The 19,840-nt window shown below is 42.0% G+C and overlaps 1 protein-coding gene across 8 annotated transcripts; it reads right to left on the bottom strand.

Annotated features, from left to right (window-relative positions):
- Positions 1–11,248: 11,248 nt before the first annotated feature.
- Positions 11,249–19,031, bottom strand: znf217 (zinc finger protein 217). Of its 8 annotated transcripts, XR_004898938.1 has the most exons (7): positions 18,976–19,031; positions 14,931–16,312; positions 14,621–14,728; positions 13,101–14,489; positions 12,862–12,989; positions 12,591–12,728; positions 11,249–12,560 (listed from the first exon to the last, which is right to left on the bottom strand). XR_004898938.1 is itself a non-coding variant. In XM_031290487.2 (6 exons), the coding sequence occupies exons 1-5, from the start codon at positions 19,014–19,016 to the stop codon at positions 12,874–12,876; spliced, it is 3,036 nt and encodes a 1,011-aa protein (XP_031146347.1). In that variant the 5' UTR covers positions 19,017–19,031; the 3' UTR covers positions 11,249–12,728; positions 12,862–12,873. The 8 variants fall into 8 exon arrangements, 7 of the variants coding, with proteins under 7 accessions (XP_031146347.1, XP_031146355.1, XP_031146351.1 ...); XM_031290487.2 differs by having other exon boundaries at positions 11,249–12,728; XM_031290495.2 differs by lacking the exon at positions 18,976–19,031 and adding an exon at positions 18,701–18,957 and having other exon boundaries at positions 11,249–12,728.
- Between the last annotated feature and the right edge of the window lie 809 nt (positions 19,032–19,840).

Genomic DNA, 19,840 nt, shown 5'->3' with positions numbered 1-19,840 from the left:
ATATTCAATTTCTTTTATCTCTGTTTTTGGTCTCTACCAAGGGAGAGATTTTTTTGGCTCTTTAGCTGCTAAATGCTCCTTTATGTTCAACAACTACTGTAGTTGCTAACTTTGTCTGTCTTTTTGCTGAAAATAGCTGCCTACTGTAGCCACAAATAATGCTAGGAGAGCAGTGTAAGGGAATCAAAACAGTAAAGTTGTGGGCCGTAAAACAGTTCATCACTACGGTTGGCACCTTGTCTTATACCCCTCAGGATGAAGTGGAATAACTGCGCCATCATGAAGTTAAAATTAATTACTTTTTCCAATACTTGGAAATTTGGTTTATGACCAAATACCTGCAAAACCAAGACATTCCCATCATCCTCAGCTGTACTTTGTGTTCAGTGCTAACTAGCACATGTTAGCATGCTAACACGCTAAAATAAGACAGTGAACATAGTAAAACATTAGACCTCAGCATGATATCATTGTCATTGTGAGCATTTTGCAATGCTAATGTTAGCATTTAGCTCAAAGTTCCATATAGCCTCAGAGAGCTGCTAACCTAGTCTCGCTTTGCCAGACCCTCCTCCAAAGCGCGCTGGAGGAGGATCTGGCTACTCCACATAGCATTCAGGGATGGGAGGAAAACGTGCTCTGGTTTAATGGCATTTCTTTAAACCAATCACAATCATCTTGGGTGATGCTTAGCATGAGCCGGAGAAAAGCCGCGGTGCCGCTGCTAAATAGGCTCGGAAGGAACTTGTTTTGGTGGAACATGTACGTTTAAAAGTTGTTTTAGTAATGCAACAGAAAACTCAGATTGGACAGAGTCTAGCTAGCTGTCTGGATTTACCCTGCAGAGATCTGAGGAGCAGTTAACCATAGTCCTCATAAATCGACCAGAGTTTAAAAAGCCAACACAAAGGAAGCCCAAGGCGACGGATATCCGGCCTAAATGAGTGAAATCCGGCGGATTTTACAGCAGCAATGGAGCAATCCCGGAAGTGGAACGTCAAGGATATAGACTACCGCTAACCTGACTCTTGATCTTGGGAGATCTTGAATTAGTCAGTTCCCGTCAGCTCTGGGTTCTGGGTTGGCTTTATGAAACAGATTAATCCAGGTTTAGTTTCTGATGCTCATTTAAGACAGGCTTTTCACAATAAAGGTCTCAACAGTTACAGTTTATCACAGTTGATACTTAGCTGCTTGCCCTTTGCAAATCCCAAAAGTTACAAGTTGAGAAGTCTCACCTGCGTTTGGATGACGAGTGAAGAAACATGGCAGAATTGTTGCCTCTCGATTAGTTCATCTCCCTAAATATCACAGAGACAACTTTACATGAATCATCCAACCATTTTGTAGGTTTCCAAACTTGTATTTTAGCAAGAAATGTACATATGTGGTGCATCTACGTATGCTCAATAACCCTAGCAGTGTTTTCTTTATGTGTGCTCCTGTGCAAACAATTTATCTGGTGCAAAGTCAAATCATTTATTTCCCCTCATTCATCCTGATAGAATAAGAGACCCGAGGAACAACAGCCAATTTAGACTGAAAATCCCAGTTCAGCTCCGGGTAATCTGATTTCTCCGCTCCCCAGAAATCTACATGTATAGTGCTTATCAACTGGATTACTGGCAGGTAGGAAGAATAACCCAATTTGAGGTTACTTGTTTCTCTGTGTGTAGTATTCAGTGTCACATTGCATTAGAAGAGCAGGGCTATTGCTTTGTGGAATGGATGCGTAACATCCTCGCTCCTCCTTTTCCAGCTGCTCATTCATTCCTATGTTGGTGTTTTTTTGCATTACGCCACCACATAGAATAACAAAGTGATCAAATGTAAATGTACTGCAATCAGATAATGGCTTTAAGGGATGCATTTAAAAGGACAACTCAGGCCGGAGCATCCCATCATCTTACTTTTTTCATTTTTCTTTTTTGAAAGGGTCACTGTTTGTCTTCTTTTTTCTCACCAGGGGCACGTTCAATCTCAAAGCAGTGTGCACCGTTTTGCTACACTTTCCGGGTTAACCGACATGTTTCCTCGGAACGGTGTGCCACGGGCTTTGAGGTATGTTTTCTCTCGTTTGGTGGTTGTGTCAGAGGTTATACCCAATCTGAAGTGATGTGTGTGTGTAAACCCCCATTTCAGTTTAAATCCACATTTTGCTACGTTTTGTCGGGGCTGAACGTAGATCACGCTATCAAAACTCAACACTCTTTACCACGCTGCTATCAGGTTTGCTACAAATGCCCCCTTCAATACACACCACTGCACCCTATATTCATCTGTCAACTGGCCCTCCCTTCACACTCGCCGTAAGATTCACTGGTTGACTTTTATTTACAAGACCCTTCTTGGCCGATCACCTCCTTACTTAGGTCACCTGCTGCAGCCAAAGTCTGTCACATATAACACCCAGTCCTCACTTCATCTTCAATTTAGCATTCCAAAAACCAACTCTGCCTTTGGTCTTGCATCTTTTCAATCTGCTGCCGCTCGCGACTGGAACACTCTGCAAAATATTCTCAAACTGGATAAACTAATTTCCATTTCATCCTTCAAAACTAAGGGGGGGGGCACCTACTGTATATGTGGTCCCACTCTGATCCAAGGTTCAAATCGTTTCGAATTTTCAATTAGTTTGAATTTGATTTTATTTTTTCACTTTTGGATTTCATTTTATTATTCATTTTGTTAGTTTTCTGAGTGTGTTTGCTTGTTTATTTTAGTTTCGGTTCATCAGAAAGGTTTTAGTTTTTATATATTTAGCTTTAGTTTGTTTTGTTAGGGTCAGATATAATGTCTCAGAAATATGTACATATACATATAAAATAAAATACATGGTTGGAGAAAAGCCATAATGTTTAATATTTGCGCTTCTTCAGTGTCCGATGTGAAGCGATTATGGCACGTCAAGTCAAGTCTATTCAGTTTTTGTGGTTCAATGTCTCGAGAGTTGATGGCAATACATGCTGTCTCCTGTTTTGAAATTATTAATTTTTATCTTTTTTTTTTTATTAATTTTTAACCTGGCAATATGGTTTCAGTTTAGTTTTTCTTGAAGGCTTTAGTTTTTATTCAGTTTCAGTTCAGTTTTCAGTTCAGAAATATATTTTTCACTGCTTATTTTCCTTTTAGTTTTAGTTTACTATAATAGCCCTGCTTTGATCCCAGCATGGACTGTAAGGGGGCTCTTCCATCTGCAGATATTATCCAGGGTGGAGTATGGGTTGTGGTTATGGATGACCACCGTTCACGCACCCTCATCACCGCAGAGGTCAATCTCCCATCAACATTATTGGTAAAGGATGACACGGGAGAAATTATACTCTAGGGCCAATCACAACCCTTCTCTTGTTTCTGGAGACAGACACCTTGCTTAATGTATAAATACTGTGGTGGGACACTATTCCCATAGCGATAGAGTGACTATAAAAGAAACGGAGTGGAAACCATCAGGGATGCAGGGAGCCATGTCAGTTTCTTTTACACACAGTCCTCTTAATATCTTTTAAAGGAAACAATCATCTTTCCTGATGAACCAAAATGTCCTGTAGCAGCCAAGGTCAAGTTTCGCCAAGCCCACATAGAAACACACACACACACACACACACACACACACACACACACACACACACACACACACACACACACACTAACTACAGTAAATGCATCATGTGTTCAACTGTGCATTGTGTCTTCTCATTTCCCCTTTAGTCGGTATGTTTCGATCTCAAGGTGCTGAAAGGCAGATGCTCCGAATGTGTTTCACATAAAAGTGGTGGCTAGATATATCACATTAACATCTTAATATAACCTGCAGGCAGCTCTGTTCAAATCTGGAACCACACTGTTTGTATCCATAGTCCCATCTATACACTGAAGAGTAAATTAACTCACTCATATTTTGAATTTTTTGGCAGCATGCACACAATGAATAAGTGGTTTCTTACACACTGTGATGTAGTTGTAAACAAATACAAGGACATTTTCAAGTGTGTTTTAATGTATTTGTTCTTTGCTATAACTCATTCTGAGGCCTTCATCGCTGGCTGATAGGTAACAGTTAATGAATGTTTGATAAGTGGCATTTTACAGTTTTCAGCGGTGATCCAGAATGAAAATCTGTGGAATTTAGCTAGGATTATTTTCCTGCTTGTGGTGGAAATGTGTTAATTCTGAGTTTAATTTAAATTTAATTTTTTTTTTTTTACTGCGGAAAATCTGCAATTCTGCATCCGTAGATTCCGTGTGATAACACACTGTAACATAGTGTAATCACATATATCATTTACAGTTTTAAACTAGCCTTTGAGTGATTTGTACACCTGTACCAAATAATAAATCTGGTACAACACTGTAAAAATGATCATAAGTCAATATTATCTTATTATTAGGGCTGTCAGCCTTAACGCGTTAATCGCTTTGAAATTAAAGACAGAGCATAACGCGTTACACTTGTGTTCATCATGTTAATCGCGTGCACCAAAGATTATTTATTTTACACCATGGTAACAATGCTTTTTGGCAATAAATCTTATACCGTTGGAAAGCCTGTTTAGTTCCCTTTAAAATGGTGCCCCATTGGTAAGGAACATGCATTTTTGGGATGAGCAGCAGCGCTGAGTATGTGGGTTGCGCCCATGAAGAATTTGCCAAATCTTCTCTGCCATTGCCAAACAGGTTATTTTGCTTTTGCTATTGACACTTGTTTTGAGCTTATGGTACCCCCAGGTGCTGCCAATCAGGTGTCAATCAGGTGCCTGATTGACACTTGATTGACCTGATTGTCCAGATTCTGCCTACGGCAGTTGGATCATAGAGTCAGAGTGTGGAGAAGACGCGGACAACGCTATGCTGATTGTGCATTGAGTGCCAGCAGTCCTGACCTCAACCCCATTGAACACTTGTGGGATCAGCTTGGGCGTGCTGTTCGTGCCAGAGTGACCAACACAACCACGTTGGCTGACTTCCGACAAATGCTGGTTGAAGAATGGGATGCCATCCCACAGCAGTGTGTGACCAGGCTGGTGACCAGCATGAGGAGGAGGTGCCAGGCTGTTGTGGCTGTGTATGGTTCTTCCACACGCTACTGAGGCTCCTGTTTGTGAAATGAATACATTGTTAAATTGCCAATATGTCTTGTTTCTTCAAACTTCAATCATCCAATCCACCAAACACCAAACGAGTCAATGGCAGAATAAGCTGTTTGGCATTGGCAGAGAAGATTTGGCAAATTTTTCATGGGCGCAACCCACATACTCAGCGCTGCTGCTCATCCCACAAATGCATGTTCCTTACAAACGGGGCACCCTTTGAAAGGGAACTAAACAGGCTTTCCAACGGTTTAAGATATATTGCCAAAAAGCATTGTTACCACAGAGAAATAATCTACCAAACACAAATTTCCTTACTTTTTGTGCTAAGTTTATTAGCTCATAACAAGTTTACAGTGTGTGATCAACATTCATTAACTGATTATACAGCAGCTATGGATGAATTATAATGGTGACAAATACATTACCAACCAAGAGATGTCCTATATCTGTTTACATCCACACTATAGTGTGTTATAAGCCATTTATTAATAGTATATAAACTGCTTATGAATGCTCAATAGATGGGTTAGAGTGTTGCTAAATGGAGTGCAGGCAGCACAGAAAGACAGAACATGGATTATTTAATCTGGACCAAAACAATGATTTCTTATAGACAATCTAATGGATAACAAATATGTCTTGGAAAGACAGCTTTTAGTGTTAGCGCAGCAGCCTCATGGAATCTCTTGCAACATGACATTAAACTGAATACTTTAGTTCGCTTTAGGACTCCACTTAATAGGCATCAACGGTTTGAATGGATATTGTTTGTTGTTTTGTATGATTGTATTTCTATTTTAACTGGTTTGTCATTGATTGTTTGATGTCATAGTCATCATTGAAAATGAGGGTCTCCCTCAATTGATTCCCCGAGTCTTAAATAAAGGTTTGAATATGAAATGAATATGATCTAAGCTGCAAAAAAGCGAGTATGTCTTGGATGAAATTGCACATATACTTACTTACTGCAGTGTAGCTTTTTGATTAGAACTGTAAGACGGGAAAACTCAGGAAAAAACAGTTGCTTAGGAGGTGCCATGTCCTACCAATCACTCTCCCCTTCTAAAGGGGCTCCAATAGCACCTGAGGGGGAATCTCATGGCTGTCATCCCAGAAAGCCTGCCACACTGATGCCTGCTTACCATCTGCTCCCCATATGAGCAAAAACAGGCAATTGTTTCAGAGAAAGCACCTTAATCGCACTGCCATTGAACTAATATACCTTAACATGTTTTTCGGTTAGGTTTGGATAACATCTTGGTAGAATCTGCAATGCTGGAGGTCCCTATTTGTCTCGTGGAAATAACAGTAAACGATTGTGTGTGCATGCGGCGTAGGTCGAGTGTGTTTGAAATGTATATCATAGCCCTGCCTTGTCTCTGCATGGACGTGGCATCTGGCAGTGAAAAGGGCAGAACAGTGGGACCCTGTCATTGTTACACTTCCTGTAAATAACCCCTCCATGCCTTTGGTTTTATCATTCCCTGCAAATGATTCCAAGCCCCTCCAGAGTCTACAAGAAATAGCATTATTTTATGGCACGGAAAAAAGAGGAGATAAAAAGAGGAGCCAGGGAGAGAGAAAAAGGGAGATGGGGCTAAAAAAGGTCCTTCAGGGAACATGGTGTAAATGAAGTTCCAGGAATGACACAGGCGAGCAATGAGGCGTGGATGGAAAATATACGCTGCACATCATCGGATAGAGATGCCAGTGAAAATGGCTTCATTGAAGTGTCAGCCCTCATCCATCAATCAATCATCCGCAAGAAACAATAACGCTGCGGCGATGGGGCAGCTTTTATGGGGCTTACTCATGGGTATCGGAAACAGCACTTAAGTGTAGTTCTGACACTGGGAGAAAAACAGAGGTGAGGTGCTTGGCTTATTCCACATGCAGGTAGAGCAGATAGGAGGGGGAGAGATGGGGGGGCTAAGTATACAGTGGCACCCCCGACCCCTCTCCTGGCAGAAGAGATCTGGACATAAGGGTTTGTAGCTCCATAACAGCAGTTGGATTTCACCTTTTGTAACATCCACTTTATTCTGAATGCCCCATATTGACAATGAAACGGGTCTACAGCCATGCTACCGGCTCTGTGAGGCTGTGCTAAGGCCAAGCGGTGCTTGGAGCTAATGCTAACATCAGCGTGCTAACATGCTCACAATGACAACGCTAACATGCTGTTGTTTAGCCGAAATGGTAACCATGTTCACCATTTTAGTTTAGCGTGTTTGCATGCTAACATTTCCGGAAAAGTGCTTCTAATATCCTTCACTGGTCTGCGTCCAGAGCAACGGGATCTGTTGGTCCATTCTTATATACTGTCTATGGGCGACACGCAGCAAAGGGCAGCAGGTCGGAGTTGAACCCTGGCCACGCCGCAGTGGACTGAGCCTCTTGCTTGCAGGGGCGTGGGCTAGAAGGGGGACACGGGGGGGCACGGGGTAGCACCACCGCTAAAGTGCTGTCAATCTGACAATTGTGATTTCCATTGGATCAGAGTACGGTCACTTGGCTGCCTGTTCTGCCAATCTTCCCAGCCCTTGTCACATGACCAATTCATGTTTCCGTGATGATTACTACATTATGTTGTTCTATCCTATCCAATATTTCCTATATTTCTAAGCAGATGTTCTATGCTGTATTCTGATAAAATGCCCCCACCCCCTGACTGATTATTGATCCCCCCTGGGCCACCCCACTTAAAAAATCTTGGATTCGTCCCTGCCTGTATGAGCCGTACGCTCAACCAGGTGAGCTCCCAGGGCGCCCGGGCACACTAACTGCTAATCAGCATTAAACACAAAGTACAGCTGAGGCTGATGGGAATGTCATTCATTTTGCAGGGGCATGCTCATAAACCAAAGTATCGGACACATACATTTTTGACCCGATGATGGCGCTGAATGAAAAGTCAGAAGATCACCACAGTTGTTATAATTCATCCTGAGGGGAACATAAATGAGTGAACCAAATGCCATGTCAATCGGTCCGATAGTCAAAACCACTAAATGCCAACCTGCTGGTGGCGCTAGAGGTAAAGTCAGGGTGCACCAAAGTCAGTAGGCGTCATCCTCTGGGTAACATGAATTTCATGGCAATCCATCCAATAGTTGTTGAGATATTACTGTCTGGACCAAAGTGGTGGACCGGCATTGCAATCCATGCAGCCAAGCTGCAAGTGTGGCTAAAAAAGATTTGTAGAATATAACAGTTGCCCAAGTCTTTGTATCTGTTGTCTTTTAGTTTCTTTTCAGTTCATTGTTCCTTTAATTTTTTTTTTTAAATATTCTTTTCAGAAACAGGTTCTTGTACTGTTAAAGTTGTCTTCTATGATGTCATATTATAAGTGTATAATAGTGTTGTGTTTACTCACAAATAACCTTGACAGACCAAAGGCACTGAAAGTAGAGCAACACATCCTTCAAGGCTATATGTTCAGCACTCTCCCAACATAAAAATAAACAAAAAATGCTAAATGGTCCAACAGTCGCTTTTGCTGTGTGTGAGCCTTTTGATTTCCCCAAACCAAGTCTCTTGATGGCTTCTCGGCTACATGAAACATGGCACGTCATCCATTATTCTGTACATGTGCCTTGCTATCTCAGCTCGCTCCATATGGCCCCTGTTGTCTCCAGACACCCAAATCCCTTTCCTTAGGCCAGGGGCTGTTTTTGTGGGAACCATTACATTGCTCCTCTTCCTCAGAGGAATGGGGTGACGATGATGAGCAATCACAGCCGGAGCAGACTTTCTGCCTCACATTCTGACAGGATATTCAACAATTGACCGTATCCGCTTTGTTGGCCCAATTGCTAATTCATGCAAGTTGACAATCTGGAGGCAACAATTATGAGTGATGAAAGGACTGAAAATAAGAGAAGAGAGCACTTAAGGGGCAAGGAGAAAAAAAAATCAAGTTTAGTTTACAAGGAGGGAGGTAGGAGATTTGATAGTCATTCTACTGGGGAGAAAGAGGGTGGAATTGCTTAACACAGTCACAGATGATGTATCCACAACCTCTTCTAAAACCAAACACACTGAACAGATGAATGGATGGCAATGCAAGCATAAAATGCCATTTGTGTATTGAGTTGTGCACTAAAATGGCGGCTGTGTGAATCCTTATCACACAAAAGCTAATGTGATGAAATGCACTTGATAAGGAGCCGTGAAGACCTCAGGTGTTTTATGCCAAAGCGGTTTGAGAAAACAAATTCCCAAGTGACTTTGTATGAAACATGGATATTCTCGGGTTGTCCTTGTCCAGCTCTGTGTGCCTAATTGGCAATGAGGCATGGTAATGGTGAATACAAATTTAAGATGTGGGCAAATAGATAAAGTTCTAATTAGATCAATTAAAATCTGTTTTCTGTGAGTTGTAGAGAAAGAAATTGCTTGAGAGATGCTCAGTGTTGATAATCTATTCTTTCTTCTACTACATTACCGTATCAATTAAAAAAAGGATTTTAGGTTTCTTTGAGCCCAGCGATGCTGCAGTGCCATTCCTCTGCAAGGAATAAAGTCATAGGTAAAGGTCAGGCCAAATTTCTGGCAGAAATGCACACATTTTAACGTTTCTCGAGGGCCCCAAATTACAGAGAAAAACATAGAGAACAAGAAGTTAACAAGAGTGAAAACTCAAAGTGTATCTTTGCCTATTAAAGGTACTTTTGACACGAAAGCCCTTGCAGCATTCTGGACACGGGGATCGAGTGTAACAGGATGCATGTCATAGCTGTTGTCGACTTGCGTCCTCTGCCATGCCTTTGCGCTAAGTTTGCTATAGTGTGTGTGTGTGTGTGTGTGTGGGGGGGGGATATGAGGGTGATGCTAAGTGAAATGCTCATTTTGCGTTTGTGATTACCAAGGCCCATGGGCGATATGCACTAATGTGAGCTAATGCAATAGATTACACAGTGCTGGCCCAGGGGAACAGACAGCAAACAGATGTGGTCTACTCAAAAAAGGAAAGGGGAGGGGTGGGGGGGCATAGAATCAAAGTTTAAAGTGTTCAATGTGCTGAAGATTGTCCCTTGCAATGTGTTGTTTACAGAATGCACAGCCATGATAGGTTTTGTCAGTCTTCTCCATTTGTGGAGAAATTCAACAATACTGTGCTCATGTTTTGTAGATGTAGAAGCCATTACCAAACTTGTTTTTTTCCTCTCTTTCTTTGACAGCTGATAGGCAACACCTGTGTGACATCACCATTTGGGGTGCGGCCACAAGAAGCATGGCATACTTAAGGTAAGTCTCAAACAGAGCAGTATTTTTTTGTCCTGTGTTGAGAGGTGTACTTTTAAAAATTAAATCAAAACGTGTATGTTTTCTACTTAGTATCAAAGCTATATTAAAAAAAAAAAAAAAAAAAACACTCCTGTAGTTTGCACTACAGTTCTGTAATTCTTAATTCTCACCTGACCACTAATAGACTCATCATAACTAACTGCACTACATAGGTCTGCTATTGAAACCGGACAAGGCTTTGAAACCAGAATCTACCAAGGCTCTAATCTAGACTTTGTAAATACTGCCCTCTAGCGATCAATCTGGGTCATGGGGAAAAAGGGAACATTTGCCACATATTCTTCAACCTTAATGCGAATCCATACAAATTGTTAGCACATATTCATGCCACAGAATATCATTGGAACATTCTCTGTGCAAAGGATTTGTGTTGTAATGTGAGATGTGAGGCTGATACGCGTGGCCTAAATAGTTTCTCGTTAGGGACTGAAGATACTGGAGGAGTATTACTCTGTAATGGTATTCATTATTGAGTAATGGTAAAACTGAAATCTTAAATGAAAAGCTAGAAAAAAAAGATGGATTAATCTTATACTGAAATCTCTCTTGGTCCTAGTCTTTAACGGTTAATGTATAGGTGTCTTCTAAGGAGGCTAACTGAACTGTGTGCAGTGTCCCAACGCATGTTAGATTTGCAAAGGTTTGATACAACAAATGATTGGTGTTGTATTTCAGCTACAGGTATGTGTGACCTGTACCTGGGAGACGTCCAAATTAAAGACAGGTTTGTCATATCAAACCGTACCAATTACAGTTTCAGTTAAATGAATGCAGCTAAACCTGGGTTCTGTGTTGTGTAGATTGTGAGCGGCCAGGTGCCAATCACTGAAGTAACAGATAACACGCAGCTTTTCGCCTCACTTTTATTATTGAAATGTGTCATACAAATCTCAAACAATATTTTCATTTTTTACATAAGTACACATGTAATGTGAATACCAATCAGAAAGAAAGAAAGCAATAACTTAACCCGAAGCCATTCAAAGTGGCAAATATGCTAAATTATACAACAGACTAAATAGCTCGTAAATGAGTTAACCTGAGACTTATTGTTCAGTGTGTAATTAATCGAGCCATTAAACATAGCTGCTTCTGTATTTTTTTCCCCCCCCAAACTACACCGTCATATGACATCTAAAAGACCACCTGATGACCAGCCAGGACTGACTGCTGCCACCTGAAACAAAATAACACTTTCCAGACTCGGCATAGCCTGCACAGGGACTAAATGTGCAGACCATTTGATGCGCAAAACAGAACTCTTAAAGGTTGGTACATTTTACAGCTTATGGATTTGAGGCACCGCTAAAGCAGATGATAGCCATTTGATTTCAAAAAGGACAAATAATAACCACGAAATCTGTTCCGATTTAAAAGTGAGCGTGTAAACGCCAAGCTAATCAAACAACTCCACAGCCCACGTCGTTACAGTTAATCATGGGCCATAGGTCGATACGGCCTCAAGGAGCAGTTGTTCTGTATCACTGGATGAGTTTGACGCGGTGCCTGAAAAATGGCCCCGGAAATCTCGTCCATCTAGTTATACTACAACTCGAGACGCGTCTCTAGTCGATAGACCGCTAGGTACAGAGGCTCAGCTGACCCGGTAGCTGCAGCAGCTTTACAAACGTAACAGTGTTGAGAGCACAACATGAGGTAGACCACTTCAACATACACGCGACTGGTTACTGTGGCCTGTTTGTGAACCACTGGGCCGAAGCCATCAAGTTATTAAACAGAACATCCCACCCTTCAGTGCCTTGGAAAAGGAAGAAGAAAAAAAAAAAATAGAATAGTGCTTAATTACTGCCTGGACCATAAAGTTAGTGAATAGAGCAGCAATTTTTCATACACATTATGTTTCTTGTTTTTACTTTATATATATATATATATTTTTTTTTTTTTTTTATGTACTGAAAGCTCATTAGATATATTTTATGTTATCCCACATACAACGTTTACTGTTCTGTCACAAACACTTGCAGGTATCTCAACATTAGTGTGGGTCAAAAATGGATTAAGCAACAGTTATCTTTTGTTTGTTTTTTTTTGTTTTGTTTTTTTTAATGGGAACTAAATTCCACAGTGCCCACCAGTGGAATAACATCTTCGAAGAGAGATAACCTGCACTTTTTCCATTCAAAAAAAAAAAAAAAAAAAAAACAGAAAAAAAGAAGAAAAAAAAAAGTACACTAAAGCCATGAAATGTTTATGCAACACAATTTTCTTCTATTTCAAAAAAAAAAAAAAAAATTTGTTAAATTAGTGGAGCCTAGACACCTTCCCAAGAACTACTCCAAAATAAGGGAGCCGTACAGTTCAAATCTGGAGAGAAGAGAGAAAATATACTTTTTATATATTTTCAAAAATGACTTCAATTATACCAAGTACCAGGTGAAATAGTCTGGTCAGGGTCTCTAATAGTATGTATTGTACAAAATATTGTTCAACATTTTACCTTGGTGCCACTTTAGGTACTTTTGTCAGTGGTCCCATAGCGTTGAGGATTAGGGAAAGGGCCCGACGGGTCTCTCCTCTGAAGGTTGGGCAGAGTGGGTAAGTGTTGGTACAGCACAGTTCTGCCCCCTGAGAGAAAAAATCTTTACTGTTAACTCCACAAACTGCTAGGATATGCAGATATAAAAGCAGCCTAGCTTGAGTATGCACTTCTCCTGACCCAGCTAACCTAATACATACCTGCTCTGGGGTTGGCCAGTCCTCCGTGACTGGGGTTGGCTGCTGTGCTGTGATAGAGAGATGCCAGGTCATTGGGGGTGTAGGAGCGCAGGAGGTTCATCATGCTCCACTCGGTGTCCAAGCCTCCTCCAATAGCTGTAGATGGAGTCTTCAAAGAGCCCAAGGTCTCAGAGCCTGTGGACGGACCCGACATTTGTGACGGGGCTTTCACACTTCTCCCTGAGAGAAGCAGCCTGTTGGACACGTTCCCCGCCGGTCCTCTAAAGCCAGGTTTCTCGCCGCTGTCGGCTTCCCTGCCTGGAGGTAGCATATACTTTAATCGCTTGCTGGAGGGTTCACCGAAATCCATCTGGCCGAGGCTCCCGAATCTGCTCGACAGGCACAGCCTGGCAGCATCCGAGTGCCAAATGACACCGCTTCTCGCTGGGTAACTCCTCTCCCCAATCCCCACTCTGTCTGGGGGGGCTGGTCGCTCCATGGCATACTTGCTGCCTGTGTTGGACTTCCTCATGAGCTCTGTGTACCGGGACGATTCCTGACTGGGGTGCGGGTCAGTGTTAACTGTGCAACGCTGGGTCTCCTGGACAACATCGTGTACGGGCGCATGGACAGGGGAGCGCTGCGGAGCATTAGGTGGGTTAATGGGTGTCTTTTCTTGCGGCTTTGCAGGTTGAGGGGGTGGGGACTTGGTTCGACGAGGGTGGCGCCGGTCAATCGCTGGAAGCGGGGGGACATCTTTCCCATCGAGCGCAGGGGGGCAACCTGTAAAACGTTTTTGTTTTAAACTGCCGAATCCATTCTTTTTCGTACTGTCTGACTTCTCTTTATGAGTGAGCTTTTTGTGTATCGTCAGAACCTCTGGGTACATGGTTTTATATGCACAAAATGGACAGGCAATTGGAATTAATGCATTTCTGGGTTCTGCACTGGCAGGGATGGAGAGAGACACTTTTAAGGACAGATTTAATGGGCCCTCAGAGTTCTCGTCTTTTATCGCCTCCCTTTCCATCTTCAGGTTAACAGGCACGGGGCACTTTACGACCACATCATCAGTCGGGGAGTAGGCAGAGTTAGCAATTAATTTCTCATACTCGGCATTCATCTGGACGAGTGGTTTGCCGTGCTTGCTACCTATGCCATCAAATCTGTCCTCTGGCGTTCCGGTGGTGCACGGTCTGGCCACAGTAACCCAGAGTTTGGATCTAGTCGGAGCGGGATTTTCATTGTCATTTCCATGTTTTGTATCGTTAGGAGAGGGCACTAAAGGCACGGGTCTGCTGGGAATGTCCACGTAAGGTTTGTCCTTGTGACGCCGATCCAGGTGATATTTCAGTGAAGTCTTCTGGGCTGCAGCGTAGTCGCAGTAAGCACACTTGAAGGGTTTTTCACCTGAAACAAACAAACTGTTTAGTATAAGCATAGTTTAAAATATAAGCCTATAAGGCCTGCTGTATACAGCCGAGTTACTGCAGCCTCATAATTATAAATGAAATCGTTCATGCCAAACGTGTTGAATATACCTGTGTGAGTCCTCAGATGAACTGTGAGGTAATAGCTTGATCGGAAGGATTTGCCACAGTAACTGCATCCTTTTGATCGGACTTTTGAGCGATCAAAACCATCTTCACCTTTGAAAATAGGCACAAATACATAGAAAAGGACAAAAAAAATTTAAATAAAAAAAATATATATCACAAAGGGCACGTGTTATCATCCCTCCTACCAGCAGAGGGTGCACTTGGTAAGAGTTCTATGTATGAAAAACGGTTCCTAAAGCACAATTAAGACAGTATGAGAGAAGCATGAGCGTGTAATGAGCCATAAATGTACCTGGTCCCAGGTTTTCTGCCATTGCTGCTTCCTCGAAGCCCTCCTCACAGCCTTCCTCTGCATGCTCAAGTGAGCCTGCACTCGACAACTTCCCATCAACAAAGTTAGTTGGACTGTCTTCGCCGCCTCTCTCGCGCTTGTGGACCCTGGAGTGGAGAACTAACTGGTGGTAGGTCCTGAAGGTTCTCTGACATTCCTCGCAGGTGGTTGGCCTTTCTTTGTCCTTATTTTTTTGCATCAGAGACCGCCGCTGCGGTGCTGCGTTCTCTGCTACAGTCTGCGGCTGAGACCGGAGCTCTCTCCCAAGGACCTCTTTCGTAGCCTTGTCTCCCTGTCCCTCAGACCAAATATTATTCAGCTCCTCCTTATCGGAGCCACATTCTTCATTGTCTGTGCTGGCTTCCTGGCCAATATCTTTTATATTATTAGGACCAACTGCTACCTTGCCCTTTGTAGCAAGTTGCCACGCCTGATATGTGTTGAAGGGGTCCAGCTGGGGAATCCATTTTGATGATCTCTCACGTTGCAAACTATCTCCCGAAGAGCAAGGCGTGAGGTTTAGACTGTGAAGAAATGTTTCCTGTTTGGCAAGAGATTCAGTAGTGCCTTCCATTTTCTCCTCGTCTGTATCTTTGCCGGGCTCCACCTCTCGATTGTGTACTTTGCTATGTTCAGCCAAACTGTCATGGTCGGGGAAGAAAAACCCACAAACCATGCACATTTTGTAAACGGTGACTACAGGTTCTGAAGCAGGGTCTTGGACGATACCATTGACCGTGACGGGGGTCTCCAGGTCTTGCTGGGCCTTGCTCTTTGCTCCTGGTTTCACATGCATCTTCATGTGGTTCTTTAGGAACCACGGCTCTCTAAACCGCCGTCCGCAGACATTACAGCAGTAAGTAAAGTAGTCCTTGTGCTTCCTCATGTGGGTCTCCAGCTCACTCGCATCCTGCGACACCTGCCCACACACAATACAGCTGGTGACCTCCTCTTTTTCGATAGGGAGGCTGCTGGGTTTGGGCCGGGGTCTCTCTCCTGGGATCCTGAACTCCGCTTCAACTCTAAGCACGGCTGGCTCGGAGAAAGTGGTGGGGTGCTGCGTTAACACATGGGGTCCTAGCTCGTCCTGATGAGTGAAATTCTGATCACAGAACATACAAGACAGCGGTACGCTTCCTTCAGATTGCAACACAGCCTTTTCTGAGTAGCTGGTGTGTGGTGTCATGCTAGAGCCGGCTCCTGGGATGCTTGCGTTGTTACTAATAAGAATATCTTGGGCAAGTCCATCCGGGCTCTCCACAAACGGTGGCAGCGAGTGAGTCGGCATTGTCCTCTGAAGGTGGAACAACAACGCTGTACACCCTGTCCAGATTATTAGGAACCTGGAAACAATAGGAGAAAAAAAAAGACGGTGTTTTTAGGCTCTGTTAAATAGCAAAACAGGATCAGGTAGCTGCTACCTAACTTGAGATAAAAATCTGTTTAAAATACACCACACAGAGAGAATGGCCTCCCTTATACTGAAACAGGAAATGTAGCTTTTTAGCAATCAACTGCACAGACAACTCATTTCCCCTCTGTACAGGTCATTGATAAAACGATTGATCTTACTCACCAGCATTTCTTAATTCTTAATAAGTACTATATATAAACCCGAGTTTGTGAGCAATCAACTACAGAAGTTGGCGTACTTGATAACATACAAACTTTATAGGGTTAATATTTATGTATAGGTCATTGGAATACTGTCATTCCTGTTCACATTTAAACCTTTGTTAAAAACAAAGACTAATTTGTAAGCTACATTGTTTGTTACATTGTCAAAAAATAGTCCCTATTAAATGTTTTTAAATGTACTGCAGTTGACTAAACAAAACAAGTATTCAAATACCACTGCATTAAACCATTACTGTAACATTTAGCATTTTCCTACCTAGGACACCAACTATTTATCTTCTGATTTTAGTCGTTTCTTGATCACACCCAAAATTAAAAGTCTTGAGAAATGTTACATGGATTTAGTTTGATTGGCACTTAACAAAATTTAACAACAGGCATCAAGACACCCAAGATATAAAAACGTCTTGATGTTGTACTAGCCTACAATCCTTGGCTGCATGTTGACTCACACATTGCACATTGATATGGTACATGTTGACTCACACATTCACATAGTACAGTATGGACCAGGCTATAATGTTTGGTTTTCCTTTTGTTTTGTGACCACTAAATTCCTCCTTGTGGGTTTTGGCATAGTAGCTCTTTCAGTATGTATAACGAACTGCTTATGTGTGTGTGTGTGTGTGTGTGTGTGTGTGTGTATGTATATGTATATATATATATACACACACACACACACACACAGTTTAAGAAATCCCAATGGCACTCTTAGTTTGATTGACACAGGGGTGGAGTGACCGGAAAAGCAAGTTTTAAAAAACTCAAGTTAAAAGACATGTTCATACAAATGAGATTAGCAGTCCACTATAAAATCACAATATCAATTTATTATTTTTTTTTTTTTAATTTACCGAAACACATACGGCATCACAAAAGTGTTACAGCTGGGCAATGTAACGTTAGTTGCCTAGCTATATGTTACTAGTCATTTTCCAATGAATCGCCCCTATTCTCCTCAATAACATAACTTCGACGCTATATGACCCAATTTTACTATTATTGCTGTCCTTTGCTATAATTTGGTTTTCCTGTGTAAACGTTTGACTTAACACAGGTGAGCACATGCAACTGTCGATAATGACCCAGTGTGATTTTTTAAAATTATTATTTTAAAGCCCACGCATGCTTTGTGTGAGGCAGCATTAACGTTAGCCACCTTGTTATTCAAGTACGCACAGCCCTCGTTAACATCATTAACGTTAATTTGATCTTGAGAGGTGGGGGTGCTCGAAGTCATAGTTAACAGTTAAATTAGACTCACCAAAGTCAATGGCCGTTGACTTGAGTTGCTATTACATTTCTATGTGTGCATAATAAGCAGAGCACGAGGAATTTGGTCAACTTCTTTTGAGCTTTACAGATTAATATCATTAACGTCGCTGGCTTCATTTAGCTAACAATTACAAAACACGTTCCCTAAAACGATAACGTTCATTTCATGACAATAGCTTGGTTCAAATCAACATTAACCATACCTTGTGTACTTACGTCGTTGCTCATTGATTTCTTTAAACGCCAGTTTCAAAACTTAACCCCGATAAAGTAACGTAATTTAACGATACGCTAACGTTAAAACACGAACTCCCACGCAGAGTCAATCGCATTCTAGTGACACTAACGTTAGCAAACTTAACACTTTTTCTGTTGTCTCGACTTCGACCAAACTGTTGAAACTCACCAAACAATACCTACCAACTGTGAATTTCCGGATTATTAATGACACTGATACTACGAGCGACTGAGTTCAGTGGGGAGCGAAGCAGACTGGGTGAGTTGCTTCTTCATTTCACACACAAACGCGTTTTGCTGCTGGTGGGCCAGCTCACCTATTCAATTGTTTGGATGTGAATCATATTTGTTCTACTTGGCGAGTCCTCACAGTGCAGCTGTTGAATTCTGACGCGCGCTCTCTCCAACGATCAAGGGGAAGATGGAGCGCGTGCACGGCAGCCCCAAAAAACCCAAAGGGCAGTCACGTGGTCGCGAATAACACAGAAAAGGATTGTAAAAAAAATAAACATGCAAAGCATACATTTATATAACTAACGATTTTTTTTAGAACGTCATTTTAGAACGTCCCGACTACTTACCAGTTGCTTGAACAGGTATGGCAGTCTTTGGCATTTGAATCACTGTCATGTGTATTTTAAATCACCCATGACACTATAGGCTACTGTTTACTATTATGTTTTTCTAACTGTCTTTTAGTCCAATTACTTTGGGCTAGCCTGTATGGTACCACATCTAAATGCTACTTTAAGCTATGTAAACTGTCACAGAGTTAAGTTCCTTATGCTGATAAGAGCCACAGGCTACACAACAACACCATTTCATATGGCAGTGCTGCTGCATTCAATGAACCTACCTAAAGCAGTAGCCCTTCTTCCATGCTCTCACGTCATGCATCAACTACCATGTGGAGGTGGGGGAGGGGTGCCTCAAACTTTTCACAGTTACATGAGTTTTTTTGTTTGTTGCAGAAGCAGCTTGGTTGAGTCATGAGAAATGTCTGCTTCTTCCCATTTATACAATATGTAAAAATAACTCAAAGCGGGCCAGTTTTATATTTAAATTGATTTGCTGTCACCTAAACATAGCACATCTGATGAAGCCATACACTTAATGCAAATGTGTATGTCTGATCTTACAGAGAGGGGGAGGCTCTCTATTATGCTAGGACAGGTCTAAACCTATAGGTAACGCTATATTATAATAATTCTATTGATAATACAAAAGTATGACAGGGATAATGAAAGTCACTATTTGGGTCGTGGCCTACTTGACATAAAATAACCCATAAGAAGAATACACTGATTCATATGACATCAAAACCATCACCTACAGTAGCATCCACTGGCTAATGTGGAGCTAAAAACCAGCCCCTCCTCCACCCTTTCCAAAGACACACCAGCCATTGATGGTAGCTTAAAACCATACATTGTACAATCAATGAGGATATTCAGTAGACTTCAGTGTACACTCATTATTGAGGCATATATATACACACACACACACACACACACACACACACACACACACACACACACACACACACACACACACACCCTCCTCCCCCCAATGTCTGAAAGGAATACACTTTATCAGTAACCACTCCCAGCTAAGGAGCAGTGAACAAAGACCCAAACCATCTCTCTACATTAGGAGTTAGAGTTGTTGCCTTATCCACCCTCTTGTATAGGCTATTATAGAGTCTTGCCTATACAGTATAT

The sequence above is a fragment of the Sander lucioperca genome, chromosome 12 (genome assembly GCF_008315115.2).
Source record: "Sander lucioperca isolate FBNREF2018 chromosome 12, SLUC_FBN_1.2, whole genome shotgun sequence".
In the NCBI taxonomy this organism is placed as follows: domain Eukaryota; kingdom Metazoa; phylum Chordata; class Actinopteri; order Perciformes; family Percidae; genus Sander; species Sander lucioperca.
This window is presented reverse-complemented; position numbering and strand designations above follow the sequence as displayed.

Excerpts from the sequence above, each read along its gene's own strand:
- znf217 (XM_031290487.2), bottom strand. The coding sequence starts at position 19,016 with ATGCATGACGTGAGAGCATGGAAGAAGGGCTACTGCTTTAG. Across the intron at positions 16,313-18,975 it reads AAGAAGGGCTACTGCTTTAG|GTTCCTAATAATCTGGACAG; the intron begins GTAGGTTCATTG and ends TATTGTTTCCAG. Across the intron at positions 14,490-14,620 it reads TCATCTGAGGACTCACACAG|GTGAAAAACCCTTCAAGTGT; the intron begins GTATATTCAACA and ends TGTTTGTTTCAG.